Source organism: Glycine max, chromosome 19, assembly GCF_000004515.6.
Source record: "Glycine max cultivar Williams 82 chromosome 19, Glycine_max_v4.0, whole genome shotgun sequence".
Taxonomy (NCBI): Eukaryota; Viridiplantae; Streptophyta; class Magnoliopsida; order Fabales; family Fabaceae; genus Glycine; species Glycine max.
In genome coordinates, this window is record NC_038255.2 from 1,900,425 (window position 1) to 1,919,769 (window position 19,345).

At 31.7% G+C, this 19,345-nt stretch overlaps 3 protein-coding genes across 5 annotated transcripts; all 3 read left to right on the forward strand.

Annotated features, from left to right (window-relative positions):
- The first annotated feature begins 2,215 nt into the window (after positions 1-2,215).
- Positions 2,216-3,837, forward strand: LOC100813428 (thaumatin-like protein). Its single transcript, XM_003554823.5, has 2 exons — positions 2,216-2,369; positions 2,923-3,837. Exons 1-2 carry the CDS (start codon positions 2,303-2,305, stop codon positions 3,639-3,641), a joined length of 786 nt encoding a protein of 261 aa, XP_003554871.2. The 5' UTR covers positions 2,216-2,302; the 3' UTR covers positions 3,642-3,837.
- A 4,652-nt stretch (positions 3,838-8,489) lies between these two features.
- On the forward strand, positions 8,490-10,365 carry LOC100787917 (AAA-ATPase At3g28580). The gene has a single exon (XM_003554211.5). The coding sequence runs from the start codon at positions 8,623-8,625 to the stop codon at positions 10,186-10,188; it is 1,566 nt and encodes a 521-aa protein (XP_003554259.2). The 5' UTR covers positions 8,490-8,622; the 3' UTR covers positions 10,189-10,365.
- Positions 10,366-13,238: 2,873 nt separating this feature from the next.
- Positions 13,239-15,048, forward strand: LOC100792143 (AAA-ATPase ASD, mitochondrial). Of its 3 annotated transcripts, XM_041012827.1 has the most exons (3): positions 13,239-13,723; positions 13,826-14,294; positions 14,388-15,048. In XM_041012827.1, exons 1-3 carry the CDS (start codon positions 13,296-13,298, stop codon positions 14,742-14,744), a joined length of 1,254 nt encoding a protein of 417 aa, XP_040868761.1. In that variant the 5' UTR covers positions 13,239-13,295; the 3' UTR covers positions 14,745-15,048. The 3 variants fall into 3 exon arrangements, with proteins under 3 accessions (XP_040868761.1, XP_006603848.1, XP_006603849.1); XM_006603785.4 differs by having other exon boundaries at positions 13,239-14,294; XM_006603786.4 differs by having other exon boundaries at positions 13,240-13,723; positions 13,826-15,048.
- The last annotated feature ends 4,297 nt before the right edge of the window (positions 15,049-19,345 follow it).

The following is a 19,345-nucleotide window of genomic DNA, read 5'->3' on the forward strand; positions in this document are numbered from 1 at the left end:
CCTGAGATCTTTGTCTTAACACATTGGAGGGTACATCCTTTGTGGCACAAGTAGAGGGTACATCTACTTGGATTTGACTGAGAACAAGAGAGGGTACATCTCTTGTGGATCAGTTCTAGTGGAGGGTACATCCACTAGGTTCAAAGAGAACAAGGGAGGGTACATCCCTTGTGGATCTTTGCTTGTAAAAGGATTTTTACAAGGTTGAAAGAAATCTCAAGGACCGCAGGTCGCTTGGGGACTGGAGGTAGGCACGGGTTTGTGCTGAACCAGTATAAAAGTCCTTGTGTGTTTGTTTCCTTCTTCCCTACTCTTTTACTTTCCGCTGTGCATTTAAATTCCGCTTTTACTTTCTGTTAAGTTTCTCTTCTACTCCTCTTTCTCTTAACAATTTAGTAAAAGCCTTAAAAGAGTAATTTTTAATTAGTAAAGGTTTAGGAATAATTAATTCAACCCCCCCTTCTTAATTATTCTGAGGCCACTCGATCCAACAATAGATGCAGGTCAACAATATTTTTTTCAATCTTTACAATTGAAAAATGATGATGATGTTTACACAATGTTAATGTGCAATGACCAATACTGGTGTGTTGGCCCTATAGAATTATTATGTACCATTATTAGAACACTGGATGCTATACTCAACCTGCTTCAATCAACCATCACTCCTACTCATGATGCAATTATGTATTACAACGGGAAGTGGAACATACCACGTCAAGGTGAGTTTTTTGGTTACTCCTTTACTGGAACTAATCCAATAAGATTTGGCATTCCTTCGGGATGTGGCATGGAGAAACTCAAGAATTTAATCAAGCAAGTTGCACCTACAGGGGTTCCCCCTAATGGAATTCACGGATCACAATTGGTTAGACGATTGTTCTTTCGACAACCCGGTCATTCTAAGTATTCCGAAAATTTGATTGAATATGGCATAACAGAATTGAAAAATGATGAAGACGTGCTAAAGGTGTTAGCACAATCCAACTATTGGAAACGATTATGCACAATAGAAATTTTGGCTATTTTTAACAAACCAGTAATCTAAATAGAAGAAGACATGTATTCTGCACAACATATTTCATATCCTCATTAGTTTTGTTATGTTTGCATTGTAAGTGTAATTTTTAATATGTTTCATTATTGTCGAGTATCATTTCAGTTACTGTAATTTGAGTATTTTGTCTATGACAGATTTGTCATATATTTTTTTGCGGTGTTTTTTTTTAATGTATTTTAATACTACTAATTAATTTTATTATTTTTTAATTACAAGAACATACAAAAATTAACAAAACATAAATTTAACTACACAATTACATATAACATAAATAAAAAATTATACTCTAATTTTATCCAATTTTTATATTTTTCTTTATATGTATATTTCTCTTTACAAAAAATTATAAAATAATATTACATAAATTAATTTAATAAATAAATAATTTTCAAATCAATTAAAAATAATTTTATATAATATAGTTAAATTAAAAATTTTAAAATTTAGATTATTATACAAAATAAATATTTACTAAAATAAATATATTATTATACAAAATTTAGATTTTAAAACATATATTCACCCAAAAAATATTTTAAATAATATAACAAAAATACTTAAATTTAATAATATCATTTTCTTAATAACAAAATTAAATTATAAAATAATATTGCATAAATTAATTTAAAAATAAATAATTTTCAAATTAATTAAAAATAATTTTATATAATATAATATTTAATTTTAATAATATATAAACTTTTTTATAAAAAAAAAAAAAGGAAGAAGGGAAGTCGGGGTGTGAGAACCCGACTTCCGTGAAGTGGCCAAAAGAGGTGTACTTTGGGAATAAAAGACCAAAGTAGTGTATTTTAGGAAAAAAAATGGAGAGAGAATATACAGATTCGTAAAAAAAATCGTGTTTTATATAAAAAAAGTGGTAAATATAAAATATAAGCTTAATCTATCTTGGCCTATAGTAGCGTTTAAACAAACAACAAACATTAGGCAATAAGCAATAAGCAACAAGCAAGTTTTCATTAGTCTTAACCTAGTGTGCACGTGTTAACTTTGTTGTGCTTAACTATTGTTTTGCTCCCCTTCAAGCAAAGACAACGCTTATGGGTCAACATCATTATATTTGTTCCTTTTATGTAAAGATTATCTACATCAAATCTTAGAGTACAATTGAAGAAGAAACTTTGTTTCTCCTAATCTTCAAACTCCAACAACATATATATCCAACATCTACTACATGTTCACTTCCCGACAATCTTTTACCAAGTGCAGGTTGGATTCAGAATGCAGCTTCCAAAGTATATTGCCGCATCATTCTTCTGCCTAATCTGCTCATCCATTATTTACTATGGTAATTTATGGCACAATCTTCCTTAACACTTGATACTTCTCAAACTTTCTGTTTCCTATGACATCTACGATAAAAAAAATATTTATGTTTGAATTATTTTAAGATAATTATTTAAAAAATTAATAAATTTATTATATATGATGGGTTACGATTGAATGAATGTGTAAAATATTTTACATTATAAGAGTATAATCTTTTTTCTCTATTTTTATTGTTATTTTAATATATGATGATGTTTTCTTTTGATCTTATAACCTTGCTCCAGCAACAATTTTTTTTTTTTAATTGAATAGAACTTAAATGTTAATAGTTGAATTGGGTTGTTTCTTGAGTAAATAGTGTATATATCTATTTACAGTATCGATTATATTATTATCCATCACAAATAATCAAGTTTATTGATTTTTAAAAAAAATATTTTAAAGTCATGTCCAGGGTGATTTCTGATTGATTGATATTGTGTAGTATGAATTATTTGATACTAGAAGTTCATATGTTATTTTTTATATGCACATAAATTGCAAATTGCAAACCATGAAAATCATATATGCAGGAAAAGCAGAGGCGCATCAAGTTAATTTCTATGTGCACAATAAATGTCCCTTTCCAATATGGCCAGCAACTGCACCAAACAGTGGCCAACCAGTGATAGCAGATGGTGGATTCTACCTTGCTCCAGGCCAAACCCAACGTGTCATAGCACCATGGACATGGAATGGTAGAATTTGGGCGAGAACAGGCTGCAATTTTGCTTCAAATTGGAAACCAGCTTGTGAAACAGGAGACTGTGATGGAAGACTAGCATGCAATGGACTCATAGGCACACCTCCAGCCACACTAGTTGAAGTTTCACTCCAAGGAAGAAACCCGAATTTCTATGATGTTAGCCTTGTTGATGGCTACAACATCCCCGTCTCTGTCACCCCAAAGATCACAAACCCAAAGTGCAACATTCCAGGGTGCTTGAAGGATCTCAAAGGCTTGTGCCCACCTGAGCTTGAGGTGTTGAATTCCAAGGGAGAAATTGTGGCATGTAAAAGTGCTTGTTTGGCCTTTGATAATGACAAGTTCTGTTGTAGGAATCAATACGGGAGTCCAGGGAAGTGCAAGCCAAGTGTGTACTCTAAGATATTTAAGGATGCTTGTCCTAATTATTTTAGCTATGCATTTGACACACCTACACCTTTGGTGAGTTGTGCTTCCTCAGAGTTTATAATAACATTTTGTCCTTATGGATGGGGTGAAGGTGCTGGTGAGCACAAATCTGAGTAGAAAGTGGTTTACACCGTTGTTGTTCTTGTATGAATTTGTTAGTGGGAATGGAAGTTGGTGCTAGAATCAAATTAGCATTTGATTCTTAAGGCACTCACTGTTTGATATTATGTGTTGCTATAAAAGTTGTGTATTGGTTATTGCGTGTTATTTTGATACCTTAAAGATACCAAGTGATGCCTAAGCTTCTAATTTATTAGCACTAGTTAGTTGTAGTTTCTTGAAAAATGCACACATATCATAAATTTAACAACAGCTTTCTAGCTAGTAAATCCAAATCCAAAATGGATGAAAAAATAATAACAATAAAATGGCTTTTTAATCTCTCATAAGTCATAATAACCGTGTGAATTCAATTTATTACTTTAGAAGCCAAGGACAAGCCATTAAAACTATATTTGAACAGCAGAAAATACAATTCAAACATTGATTTACCAAGAATGAGATACAATTGAACTTAATCTAAACTAATGGACGGTGCCATTCTCTTACACCCCTTCACCAGATTTTCCATTATCATTAACCTCTTTCTCTTTAACTTTCTTCTTGGCCTCCTCAAGAGACATAACCAGATTCTTCAAGCAAGTCTCAGAATCTTCTACAAATGACTTAGACATCATAATCTTCAACAAATGACATTTCTGTGTGCTTGTCTATCCTCCCTCTCCTAATGAGAGCCGACCAAATCCCATCGGTGAAATTCAACAATGCTGATAGAGTCATCTTGCTTAATTTTCTCCTCCCTTCTTCTCCACATTTCTTAACAGAATTATTGTGTTCCTCCTCATCCGTATCCATATCCTCATCTTCTTCATTCTTCCTTTGGCCGGTGAGATCAAGAGAGCAATCAATGTCCTCAATCACTACAATAGACTTGCTTGATGTTTCAACCAACAACCTCCTTAGTTTGGTATTTTTCTTCACTGTTGTGAGTTCAAGATCATACATGTAATAGTTTAAGTAATTAGCAATAGCAACTATCATGGTGGACTTCCCGGTTCTTGGAGGGCCATATAGTAAGTATCCCCTCTTCCAAGCCTTCCCAAATTTAGTATAGTAAGTAGGGTGCCTTGAAATTGACTGTGTCTTTGGGAGTTATGAAGCACAGAGACTTTGTTGTGTTAGACACGGTTCCAACACCGATACTTATCTGACACTTCTTATTAGGTGTATAATTTTTTTTCTTAAAAAAATTATTGACTTTAACACTTATGTTGTCACCTTCATATAATTTATAGACTTGAAAAAACATAGACATTTTGTTAAGAAGATGAATATACCATTAATTTAAATATTTTGTTATATGTCCCCATTTGTAGATTTTTTTATACTAACGTGTCAAAGTGTTCGTGTTGTGTTTGGTGTCGGAGTCCGTGTTTCGTAGTTTTGGATTTTGCAACTTTGCACTCCAACACCGCTCGACGCCTTAGAATTCACCTGTTATCTTTTCGTTGTCGTCCATGCTGAAGACTAATGGGGTCTGGCTATCCTTCACCACTTCAGCTTTGATCCTTTTGGCTTTTTGGGATGAGTTTGCACTAAGGTAGGTTTGAATAACAGTGTATGCTTCACTTTCCTTTGGGTTTTCCCCTCCAGAGAACTCAGGGAAAGAAACTTGGATATAAGGGTATGTGAGTTTTTGTGTGTATTTTTTGACATAGGTACGAAGATGGTGTGGGAAGAATTGCTCATACATGGCATATACAAACATAATGCTAGCAATAAGTGAGCCTAGCTAGCTGTGACCATGTTTCTGCATTCTCCATCTTTCACAGAGATTCGATAGTTCTAATGTTCTGTGTTTAATGAATTAATGGGATGTTGTATTTATAATTGTATTTATAAGGACTGAAATGTACTAATGGGGGGTGTCAGTTTTAGGTGTTAGTTTCTTGCAACTCACTCTACGGATTAAAAAAAATAGAAGAAGAAAATGTTCAAATTGAACAATACAAAATTATTACCGCCTTTGATTTTTTGATGCATGTATAAAGTAATGAAATGATTGATAATTAAGAAGCAAAAGTAATTGTATATTGTAGTTTTATGAATTGAAATTAAAATAAAGTAAAAACTCGCAATTAATTACCAAGTATGCACAGCCTGTTTCTCCTAGGTGCAAGTAAAAACTCTCTAAAGAAAACTAGTACTCGCTCTGCATGCAACAATCAAATGGATCAATTGATCGAATAGGTAGGTAGCAATCAATGGGTAATTTGTGTGTAGAAAAAGTATAAGTATATTATGTATACTATGCAAATGCTCTCGATCAATTAAATAGCAACACATATAGTGAAGGAGGAAAAAACGTATACGCCAAGTATAATATTTTTCATAAATACACCTTCTCTTATTTTTTCTTGATCTACATTGTTTTACAATTTAATTCCTAATATATTAAAACTTTCTCTCTCCTTTTTGTTTTTTAATATAAAATATTATAAAATATAAATATTATATTATATACAGATAAAGACAAATAAAAAAATTGGATAAAATTAGAGTACAATTTTTTAGTTACTTTGTATTTACTTTTGTAGTTAAATTTATGTGCTATTGATATTTTTTTGTTATGTTCGTTAATTAAAAAAATAAGAAAATTAGTTAGTAGTATTAAAATAAAGTAAAAGTAAAAAAATAATTGATACATCTATCTTATACAATAGATATAAAATTTCAAAGAGTAGTAACTATTATATTGAAAATATCTTTAAATAAAAATATATTAAAAATATCTTTAAAAATATTTATTTAGCAACTATTTTTAGCTTAAGTGATAAGAATTGATATTTTTATTATTTATGACTTGCATATATGAAAAGAAAAGAAAAGATTAAAATATCCAAAAGATACTGATAACGGCTAAATATGAGTTATTTTTTATAATAAAAATATATTAAAAATATGTTTAAAGATGCTGCCACCAAATCAATGTGACAAGAATATGAACGAGATGATCAGTAAGGTCCTGGTCCAAGGAGAAAAAAGATGACAAATGGTCGTCCCGTTTCATCTCGCTAGGATGGACCAAGTAAAAAAATGAACGGAAAAGTAAAAAAAAAAATGTGAAATTTGCCGGCAACATAGTTATAACAGAAACAATTGTCCTAACATATTTTCATCTTAAGTTTTTTTCCTTAACCAAGTGTAATTGTTTAAGTATTTTATTGATAATGCAATATAATGTTATTGTATAAATAAGTTGTTAAACAAAAAATCTTCTCATTTTTAATTAAATCTAATGACTTAAACAAACTAATTATATTTAGTAATATAATTATATTAAAAATAATTATATTGAAAAATTCAGATTTTAAATAAAAATATTCACCTAAAAAATATGTTAAGTAAATTTAATAATAAAATAAAATAATTAAATAATTATATTAAAAATTATTCACCTAAAATTAAACAAAAATATTCACCTAAAATTGAATAATTATATTAAAAATAATTATATTAGAAAATTCATATTTTAAATAAAAATATTCACCTAAAAAATATGTTAAGTAAATTAAATATTCACCTAAAAAATTCAAATTTTAAATAAAAATATTCACTTAAAAAATTAAATAATTATATTTAATTTTTACTGTAAAAATTAAACACCTACTCGTATACTTAAGAAAACTATAATATTATTATATGTTATACACTTTAATAAAGTAAATATTATTATTCAATTATAAACTATAATATATAGTGAATTAATTTTTACAATAATTATTTTAAAGTTTATGTTAACAGTATTTTTTAATTAATAAATAATGTATAGGTTTTTTTATACTATAAATTATTCAACTCATCAAAAATTATATATTTCGGTTTAACTTGCGGTGTTTATATGTTCAATTTATTCAAATCGAATTAAATTATAAAGATATTAAGCTTACATTGGTTTCATATCTTACTATTAAATAAAATCTAATTAAAATGTGTTATATTGTTTAATTTATTAGAAAAGTAAATCAGCATTTTTTTAAAAAAGTGAGATTATTTAAGTTTATATTTTAATTTAAGTCAATATGGTTTATGGTGAAATTAATATTTAATAAAAAAATCATTTTAAACTTATTATATATTTATCTTTTTTATTGATAAATATTATTCTTATTCTTTATTGATAAATATTATTCTTTAAATAATATTTACTGTATTAAAGTGTATAACATATAATAATATTATAGTTTTCTTAAGTATACGAGTAGGTGTTTAATTTTTGATGATTTGTATTTATGAAAAAAATATTTATTAAAGGAAGTTATTCTCTTAAATGAGTTTTAATATAAAAAATAAGCCATTAATTTTTAGAGAAAAGATCTCCGGATTCATCGAAAATATATATATATATAATTTTTTGTATGGACACTTCTTTTGTCACGAGGCAATGAAGTCGTTGTGATGAACACGTCTTTTATTTATCACGTAATGTAATGTAACGTCCAAAAAGGCCAGTTGTAGCATATGACAAAACGGGGAAAGTACCAATGCCTGAAAAAAGTGGCTATGACATTTTGCACCGTCTAAACCCTAATCTAAACTTCTTTTCTAAGAAACCCCAACGCCATCAATTGAAGGTGGCTGCTAAAGGGGAAATCTTTTTAATACCATTTGGTTTATTATTTTTCAAATAAAGGACTGTGATTTTTTTTTATAGCTTTTATCATTTAGTTAAGAACATAAGTTATTACAAATTGTGTCAAATGTTGTTGTTGTTGTTGTTGGTAAATTTATCTTTTTTATACATATCAAATAAATCTAATAAAATTATTATTCGATGTGTATTAAGGGTTGAAACCCAAAAAAAAAAAAAAGAAAAACAGAATTTATTCCCATGTGAAAAGGTTTTCTTGTTTGGTTTTTCTTTCTCTGGAAGGAACATGGCAGGAAAGAACACACGTTATATTCAGGTTGACTTTTCTTTGAGAGGAACTTGGTAAGAAAGAGCACATGATGTATAAAATGAGAGAAAAGCAAGAGCATGAGCGTTCGTGATCACACACAGAAGATCGATCTGGTAGAAACGATGAAGGAACTATGGGCACAAATGGGGTCACTAATGGCCACTATTGTGTTCATGTACACAATCTTTGAGCGCTTCTTCCCTCCACACTTGCGTGAAAAACTTCAAGCCTATACTCAAAAACTCACCAACCATTTCAACCCTTACATCCAAATAAGCTTCCCTGAGTTCTCAGGGGAACGACTGAAGAAGAGTGAAGCATACACAGCCATCCAAACCTACCTGAGTGCAAACTCATCCCAGAGAGCCAAAAGGCTCAAAGCTGAAGTTGTGAATGATAGCCAAACCCCTCTTGTCCTCAGCATGGATGACAACGAAGAGATAACTGACGAGTTTCATGGCATCAAACTATGGTGGAGTGCAAACAAAGTAAGCAACAATCCACAAAGATACAACCCTTTTTCTTATTACGGTTCCTCAGACGAGAAAAGGTTCTACAAGCTAACATTCCATAAGCGCCACCGTGATATTGTCACCATGTCTTACATAAAGCATGTTTTGGATGAGGGAAAGGATATTGAGATGAGAAACAGACAGTTGAAGCTTTACACCAACAATCCTAGTAGTGGTTGGTATGGTTACAAGCAATCAAAGTGGAGCCACATTGTGTTTGAGCACCCTGCCACTTTTGAAACACTCGCTATGGATCGGAGAAAGAAGGAGGATATACTTAAAGACCTTGTGAAGTTTAAGAAGGGAAAGGATTATTATGCAAAGATAGGTAAAGCTTGGAAGCGTGGCTATCTTTTGTACGGTCCTCCGGGGACTGGTAAGTCTACCATGATTGCTGCTATTGCTAATTTCATGAACTATGATGTGTATGATCTTGAGTTAACCGCGGTGAAGGACAACACTGAGCTAAGGAAGCTGTTGATTGAGACTCCGAGTAAGTCTATCACGGTGATTGAGGACATTGATTGCTCACTCGATCTTACCGGCCAGAGGAAGAAGAAAAAGGAAGAGAATGAGGATGAAGAACAAAAAGATCCTATGAGGAGAAATGAGGAGGAGAGTAGCAAGAGTAGTAAGGTGACTCTGTCTGGGTTGTTGAATTTTATAGATGGGATTTGGTCTGCTTGTGGAGGTGAGAGGATCATTGTTTTCACGACGAATTATGTGGAGAAACTTGACCCTGCTTTGATTAGGAGAGGGAGGATGGATAAGCACATAGAGATGTCTTATTGTTGCTATGATGCATTCAAGGTGCTGGCCAAGAACTACTTGGATGTTGAGTCTCATCATTTGTTTGGTGCAATTGGGGGATTGTTGGAAGAAACAGATATGTCCCCGGCTGATGTTGCTGAGAATCTGATGCCAAAGTCTGTGGATGAAGATGTGGAGATTTGCCTGCACAAATTGATTAAGGCTCTTGAAGAGGCCAAGGAGGAAAAAGCAAGGAAAAAGGCAGAAGAAGAAGAAGAAGCACGGTTGAAGGAGGAGAAAGTGAAGGAAGAGTCTACTCAGATGGAGGAAAAACACAAAGGAAAAACTGGGGAGGATGTGAAGGAAAATGGTTTTCATTGAGGGGAAATGGAAATGTTTCTAGGAAAATAGCAATCTGTTATTGAGCCAACCAGTTAGATTTGCTCTTAGTTGGTTGTTGCTGCATTATACTATCACTACTAGGATTTGGTCATTTGCAATATGTAACAATTTGCCCAATGTAGTTTCTTGGCTAAATAAAAGTTAATTAACCTTGTAGTCTTGTGCAATTTCTGTTTTCTTTGTCTTCTGATATTTCCAGTGTTTCTTAGAGTAACACATTGAATTGACATCCTCATTTCATTTCAGCTTGTGCCACCGTGGTACATAGGATAATGATTGGTTCATGATAGAATTGTGTTTTAATGGAAGCTAACAACTTGAAAAAAAAATGCACTTGAGTTGGGGCAAAACTTGTGCTTAATCCAAGCATCTATTATAATGAAATGTTCTGATTTAATCAAAACATTTTCTAAGATGATTTAAAATGGAAATGACCAAGTAAGATTTATACTATCCTAAAGATTATTCTGTTTTACAAGCAAGATTTCTATTATCAATACCCACTATTGAAATTAAATTCCAACCAAATGTGTTTCTTACATTTAGGACACTAGAAAAATCGTGAAGCCAGTTAAATAGCAAAAGTTCTGGCATGCGGCATCCATTCTGTAAAAAGTACTCCCTCATAGGGAGTTATGGTGGCATCATCTACCTTTAGCTTCTTGGGTAAATTTCTTTTGAAGCTTTCACTAGTCCTTCTTTCTTCTTACTTCATACTTCTCACATTATGTTTTAAAATTCTCTGAAAAAAGAAATAAAATATGCAGGTTACAAATTTGATGAAATTGGAAACAGGGAAGACAACATTATTTATCCGTGATGGGGTCAATGAAGTTGGCATGCTTCAAGAGGCTGATGATGGAGTTTGTATTAACAGTACTGAAGGGATGCATTGTCTAGAGAGATACATTTGATTATACCTATCTGGGTTGTTCTTTTACCTGACCTTAAAAATTGAAGAAACTTTTTAATTTAACTTGGGAAGTATTTTAAAGAGCTTATCAAAATAAACTCTTTTTAGCTTATTCTATTAAGTTTCATGATCAAATGCCATCAGGCTAACATTTGTTGGGATAAAAACCTATCTTTAAGAACCAATATTCACAATAAGCTTGTTCAGCTTGTTTAATGACAACCAAAATGCAATTTAGATAGATTGCACCTAAAGTGGGGAAATTTGAGCCTTGTAAGAAGAAAGTTGGTTGTAATTTTTTTTGTCGGGTTTGGTGTTCAGTGGAGTGATGATCATATTTACTCAATCTGGAGGCTGAGCCCTTTTTATGAACTCTGAAATAAGTTCGATGTGATTGACATATATGCATACTACCTTGTGGATGGATGTTGGGAAATCTAATTAAAACAGTACCTAATGTGTAATACCATGCATCCATCAATTTTATTGTTCACCTGCAAATGCATCCAATTTTAGTTGCCTAACGATATTCTGAAATGAAGACTCGATTATTTTAATTTTTTTAACCCTTTCAGTGTTGCTTTGTTCTTCCAGCTGAAAATTGATCTTATAATTGGGGTAGGAAATGCCAAATTCAGAAAAATGTGTGTTCACATTCAAATAGAATTGATACAATAATTACATAATTACAACAATACAATCATGCAAGATATGCTGGTTTGAAGGACCAACAAATTTGTGCAATTAATGATAAATAATCTTGCAACAAATTTGTACAATTAATGATTTCTTACAGCATTTCAAATCTCAATTCTGTGTCAATATTCTTGGATGCCAACAACTCACTTGATCTCATCACAACCTTCCTGTGCCAGACGAACCACATACCTCAACCAATCATACATATATAAGACTCTAAAACAAAATTTATAAAGCAAAACCAATGGTCAAGCTATTGATTTAAGGAAAACAGAGTGCACATTACACAACTACCATCAAAATCAATGGTCAAGCCTACTGATTAAGGAAAACAGAGTTTACAAAACACAACTAACTTCAAAATCAATGGTCAAAAGCTACTGATCTTGTTAACTTGTTTTGCACCAACGTGTCTTGCAACTGTATTATGTTGGTTCTATTAAAAAAGACGAAACCAAGAAAAACAACACCTCTTGTCATTCAATTTTGTTTCGTTGTGTGCACCCTAAACAAAACATAAATAAGCCTAACTTTTTTTTTTTCTTAAAAAAGCTAAATAAGTCTGATTTCATCTTATCCGGTAACCTTTCAACCTTTATAAGGACCAACCAAAATGGAAACTGTGTAGCATATGAAAGTCAAAATTAGGATACCTAACCAAATATTTATTTTTTCTCTTTTATCTTCTTATCCGATGATTGATTAAGGAACCTGTAGTGTAGTCGGTGTTGTTTTAACAATTTCGTACGCATCAACCACACACAAGCTTGGCTTCTACTTTTATTGCCGACGTTTGAGGATGTAGACAAACATGCCACTCAACTTTATCATATAACATTCATAAAATTAATATATATATATATATATATATATATGCTTGTCCAACATACACGCCTGGTCACGAAATTACAGTGCTTTAATTTGGAAGAGAGGATTGAAATTAATTCAGGATGTGAATTGTGAAATATAGAAATAAACTAATCAGCGTGCAACAACCGGGTTTACCTTGGTTGAGCAATTACTTGTGTGAGCATTATAAATTCTCTTACACTTACTTTAATTCTTATGGGAAAAAAAACTAATCAATCAACAAGTAAGTCATTGATTTGAATGTATTAAATTTGAACTTTAAGTAATATTTTGGATTCGAATCTGAAAAAAATGTGACGATTAATTAAGTTTTTAGATAAAGATTAATTATTTATAAAATCAATAAATATTTCATACTAATAATATAGTAAAAAAAATATAAAAATAAACTATAATCAGAAAAAGTATATAATAAGATAACTTAGATATAGTGGAAGCGTTACTAATAAATTATTTATGATAATACATTAAATTATCACCATAGATATTATGAGACATGGGATGGATATTCTATCACACGTCTTAAATCTTATATATAAGACAATCTCTGAATCCAAAAATTTGTAAGCAAGAGAGAGAGAGAGAGTAAGGGTGGTGAAAAACGATGAAGCCAGGTGAAATGTTTGCTCACATAGGATCCATAGTTGCTTCCTTGATGTTTGTTTGGGCCATGTTTAAGCAATTTTTCCCTTATCAACTAAGCAACCAAATTGAGAAACACTCCCAAAGATTGGTGACCTTAGTCTACCCTTACATCCAAATCACATTCCATGAGTTCACTGGTGAGAGACTCATGAGAAGTGAGGCCTATTCTGCCATAGAGAACTACCTCAGCTCCAAGGCATCAACACAAGCGAAGAGGCTCAAAGCTGACATAGGGAAGAACAACCAGTCTCTTGTTCTCAGCATGGATGACCATGAAGAAGTAGCTGATGAGTTCAATGGTGTAAAGCTTTGGTGGGCCTATGGGAAGCACATTTCCAAGTCACAATCCACAATTTCCTTCCACCACCCTATGTCAGATGAGAAAAGGTACTATAAACTCACTTTTCATAAAAGCAATAGAGATTTGATCTTAGGGAGATACCTTAGTCATGTGCTGAAAGAGGGTAAAGCAATTAAGGTTAAAAACAGGCAAAGGAAGCTTTATACCAATAGTGGTGCTTATTGGAGCCATGTAGTGTTTGAGCACCCTGCAACATTTCAAACACTAGCTATGGATCCAAAGGAGAAGGAAATGATCATTGATGATCTCATAACATTCAGCAAGGCAGGGGAGTTCTATGCAAGGATTGGAAGGGCATGGAAGAGAGGGTATCTGCTTTATGGTCCCCCAGGGACCGGTAAGTCCACGATGATTGCGGCCATGGCGAATTTCTTAGGCTATGATTTGTATGATCTTGAGTTGACTGCTGTGAAGGACAACACTGAGTTGAGGAAGCTCCTCATTGAGACATCTAGCAAGTCTATAATTGTGATTGAGGATATTGATTGTTCACTTGATTTAACCGGTCAACGAAGGAAGAAAAAGGAAGAGGTGGAGGAGAAGGATCAAAGGCAAAAACAACAAGGAATGCAAGAAAGAGAGGTTAAGAGTAGCCAGGTAACTCTTTCTGGTCTTTTGAATTTCATTGATGGGTTATGGTCTGCTTGTGGAGGAGAAAGACTAATAGTTTTCACCACAAACTATGTGGAGAAATTGGACCCTGCATTGGTTAGGAAAGGGAGAATGGATAAGCACATTGAGTTGTCATATTGTGGCTATGAGGCATTCAAGTTGTTGGCTAGGAATTATCTCAACATTGAATCACACAATCTGTTTGGCAGAATATGTGAATTGCTCAAGGAAACCAAAATCACCCCAGCTGAGGTTGCAGAACATCTGATGCCAAAGAATGCTTTTAGGGATGCAGACCTTTACTTGAAGAGTCTGATTCAAGCACTTGAATTGGCAAAGGAAGATGCAAGAAAGAGCCAGCATGATCCTCATTGGACTGAAAATGATTCAGAAGACAAAGCAACAGAAAAGTCAACAAACTACACATCAACTTGATGCAAAGTAGAGTCACTAAGATAAAGAGTGTGTGAAAGGAGTGAATCATAGTGGGAGGGAGTAGACAAGACAAGCACACTATATGCTCATTTTGTTGTTTATAACCTCAGAAAATTGGTAAGCTAACAAATATCCTAAGGTATTGGTTGAGTAAACAGAAGTATATTTAATACTCACTAACATCCTTATGATATTTAGTAGCTGAACTTTAAAAGTTTATAGAACTACACCTGTCCTTTGTGGCTTTAGACATTGTTAATTTGTTATATGGCCTAATCTAAGTAGTACCTAATTGATGACCTAACTAAAATTCCAACAGAGATATGCTGATGATTGAAAATTGAGAGAATATGTTCGAAATTATTATGATTTTTGTTATGTTCCTTTATACGCAAGCACGCACTTTGTTCTCAGCAGATTGCACTAAATCCGGAGCTATGATAACAATGGTGTAAAGTTGAATAAAAGGATTGAAAATATGGTTGAATAGCAGATAAAAACAAACAGACAAGTAATGTTGCAACTGGGAGAGTCTAAGCTTTGTAGATGTGCTCAGACCCAGATTATATATATGTGTAGAAATATGCTATATAGTTAATTCGATTAATTATTCTTAAAAACTAGATAATTGATATATTCATATACATAATCTCTTTAATTTTTTCATGTAGTTATATGTCTTCCTCATTTTAGAAATATGTCTTATGCGTTTTTATATTAAATAAAATTTAAACTTTGATCTTTCTTTAATTAATTTTTCAACCAAAGAATATTTTTTTATTTTCTCAATTATTTAGTAATACTTAAATTTCACTCATCAACATTAATATAATATAATATTTATAAATATTCATTAATAAAATAAATAGAAAAAGAGTTATACATTAAAAATATAATTTTTTACCCAGTTATCCAATCACAATTCATCATATATAATAAGTTTATTAACTTTTAAAATAATTATCTTAAATTAATTTAAATGATAAGTTATGATTAAATGATAGTGTAAAACTATTTTACACCGTCACTACATGCCCATTAAACTCTAAAATTAAATTGTATTTGTAAAATCAATTTTTAAATTCAATGTCTTTATATTTTATTATACTTAAATATATTATTTTCATGCGTATTCGAAAATACTAGTGAAATGCAACGATACTTGCTATTTTTTATAGCCTTATGCAATTATAGAGATAAATATCATTATACCAAAAAAAAGAGTAAGATTTATAAGAAAAGAAAAGGAATATATGACTGAATCTTGAACTGATGAAAAGTTAAACACAGTACCGGTAGAATGTCACTTACTCTGGCCCAACACAAGTTGGGCTGCTTCTTGTTGTTACCTTACAGTGATGACAAGTGTTTTCTGCACCTCCAATGTTACTCCCTGCACCTTTTCAACTTCCGAAACACCTATTTCAGGAAGTAAAATTACATTTTTAGAATAGTCTTTCCGATTTTACCTTCTTCTATTCTAAAATGTAATTTTACAGTCCAGAATAGGTGCAGGAAACAATTGTCTTGTGAACTACACAAAGTACTTTTTTCTATTATTAATAAAGTAATAGATCGAGAAACACACTCAATACACATGACAACAGCAAAAGCTTATATAAAGGATTACTGAACAGATCTAAATCGGAAATAGCTTTACTTAATCATAGTCTATATATGCTTATTTGAATGAATGCGACGAAGGAAGAAAAAATTTGATTTATGTATTCTTGCACTGTTATTTACTCTTTTGTGCATTAACTAAAACTGTTACAAAATCTGAAATGCCTAGCAGAAAAATAAATTAGTTACCACGTTATCGTCAAAAAGTCACATTAGTTTTTTTGAAAGGAAAAAAAGTCACATTAGTGGTGATGAATTTTTTGAACAATTTGTAGAAAGTCATCAAGTCAAACTCCCTTCATAGATTAACAAATTAAATATTATCCTTCAGTCTTATAATAATCAATCAGCGCATAGTCCATATTATTTCTCATGAATCCACTAAGAAAGAACTCTTTCCCATATTTCCCATTGGCCAAACAATGACGTATTCAAAATTAAGTTGTCTCATTTCATTGTGAATTTGTGATACATTAAATGAAACAAGGTCAAACATTCCCCTAACCTATAGTGAACGTCTTATTATCATTTTCCACTAGGGATGTGGAATAAATTGTGATGTTAAGTTCTGAAAGTATAATGTACCATCATTTTTTTTTTCATAACAGGGTATAATTAAGGAGTAATTATTTTTAAAAATAATGATTGATTTTTATCGAAAATCATGAATACTTATAAGAGGAGGAGTATTCTTCTTTAAATACAACATGATTTATTTTATATCCAAGTTAATCAAAATTCAAAATAATTTTTACACCATTTGATTAATGAATACAAGTTATTATTATGTGTGTAAACAACCCTTATTGATAATGTATCATTGTATTAGTATTTAAAATAAAAATAAAAATCTAAATAAGTCTATAAAACTACTAATTATTTATATAAGTGGCTAAAAACAATCTCTTAATATAATTTTATTCTTTAAACACATGTTAAATTATCATTTAAGTCACACATTTTATTTTATAATTTTAAACAATTACACTTTCAAATATTTATTTAAAACTTTCTTAATTTTAAGGACAAATGTATGCTTTGATATAACTGTCATACTCACAAACATTTTATTTACACTACTACAAAAAGTCTTTTTTAAGACACGTGTTTTACGTCGGTTGTACAAGGAATCGCTTTAATAAGTGGTGCGGTGGCATTTTTGAAATTATTGTGTTACAAATGGCATTTTAGGACGCACATTCTAAGGCGGTTATTGAAAATCGCCTTAGAATGTTATGTTTCTTATAATTTACGCCAATTTTTAGTAAAAAATCGTCGTAATTTTCAAAATAAAAAAAAAAACAAAACCGCGCAATCTCGTCCTAGCTTGTTCACCTCTCTGCTACGAACTCCTTTCTTTGAACCCTAGCCTGTGTTTCTGCTTGTCCTTTCTTTGAACCCTAGCGCATGTTTCTTCCCCTTTTTGCTTAGTCCTTTCTTTGACATTCAACATTGAACCTCTGCTCTTCAACATTGTAGCCTTCTTCCATTGAATTGGATGAGGTCGACTTCATCGCTCCAACTTCCCGGGTTGAAGTTTCATGAAGAAAGAGATTTGCTAGTGACTTACAAACTTTGTTAGGTTAAGGTTATTTGAAGCTTGTTTTTGGTTAAGGGGTTCGTGTACTATTATTATCTAAGTTCACGGGTTCCATATAATTTCTGTTAATGGTGATGTTTTCTAATCGTGGTTGCAGGGAAGAAGCGTGCATGTCAGCGATGAGTTGTTGGTGAAGAAGCTAATGCGTTTTTGATTGGGCTGCATACGGGTCAATGACTTTTTTTTTTATTGAAGCTCTGGTTCATGTTCATATGATGTTTTATTAATTTTATATTTTGTTCATATGTTAAAGTTTGTTCATATACAATTGAATGTTAGCTTGACATGGTAATTGTTATGATGATAATAAAGTTGCTGGTCTTTAATCCCTTCCAGAAGTTAGTGTAGAAGCCTAATTTTAGTGAAATTTAAATTAAAAAAACTAATCTTGGTCAAAAAACTAATAATACTAAGAACTAATATTTGTCAATTAAAAAAAAGGACTCATGTTCTTGGTCTGTCTATTTTTATATGTCAACCTAATCTTGGTCACTCTTGGTGGCCAATCAACTGTTAGCTATCAATAATCCAAGTAATCTCAGGATTTGTTGATGCTAATAATGGTTTCCAATTATGAGAATTCCCCCAATGTAAAATCAATACATAATTGAGTACTATATGCAGATATAGACATATCAGACGAGGTCTTACCCGATGAAAGTCAGCCAGGTTGTCAACATATGCCTCTAATCGCTTCATATCATGTGGGGATAAATAACCTCTGACCGACTGCAGACATTTATCAGACGAGGTCTCCGTAGGGTCTTGGCACTTGAAATTGATTTTGGGATCTATTATGCTGGATAAATTATCATGATAATAAGCATTCAGAAAAATAGAGATGTAAATGAGGAATGTATATCCTAGAGTTCATGAAACTCTAAAGCCCTAGAGTTTTAAAATATTCACTTATAGATGCAGTCTTATAACTACACCTTAAATCCCTTTGGGGCTCCAATTGTCAAATGCATTCACCAAGGAGCTCCCTACAAAGGGATTCGAAGAACTTACTAGCAAGTTGGGAATGAATGATATCTATTTACTAACTTGAGGGGGAGTCTAGTAAATATCTTTGATATTATTAAGATTAAATAAATATCACATTGAATCTTTAATACTTTTCCCGTTTCCTTTCTTATGTTTTCCCCTATTTCCCTTAATTAGCATCAACCATTTAGCCTATAAAAACGGGGATTAGAGCTTGTATTCTAAATACACTGAAATATTAAGTTCTTTTTCTTTCAAGTCTTTTGTTTTGTTCGGTTACCCCTCTTCTTTGCACTTCATCTTCTCCTCTACCAATACTTCTTTTGCCAAAATGATAAAATAAAGATGTGGAAAATCTTATTAATCAATATGCACATAATCCTAGTTCCCC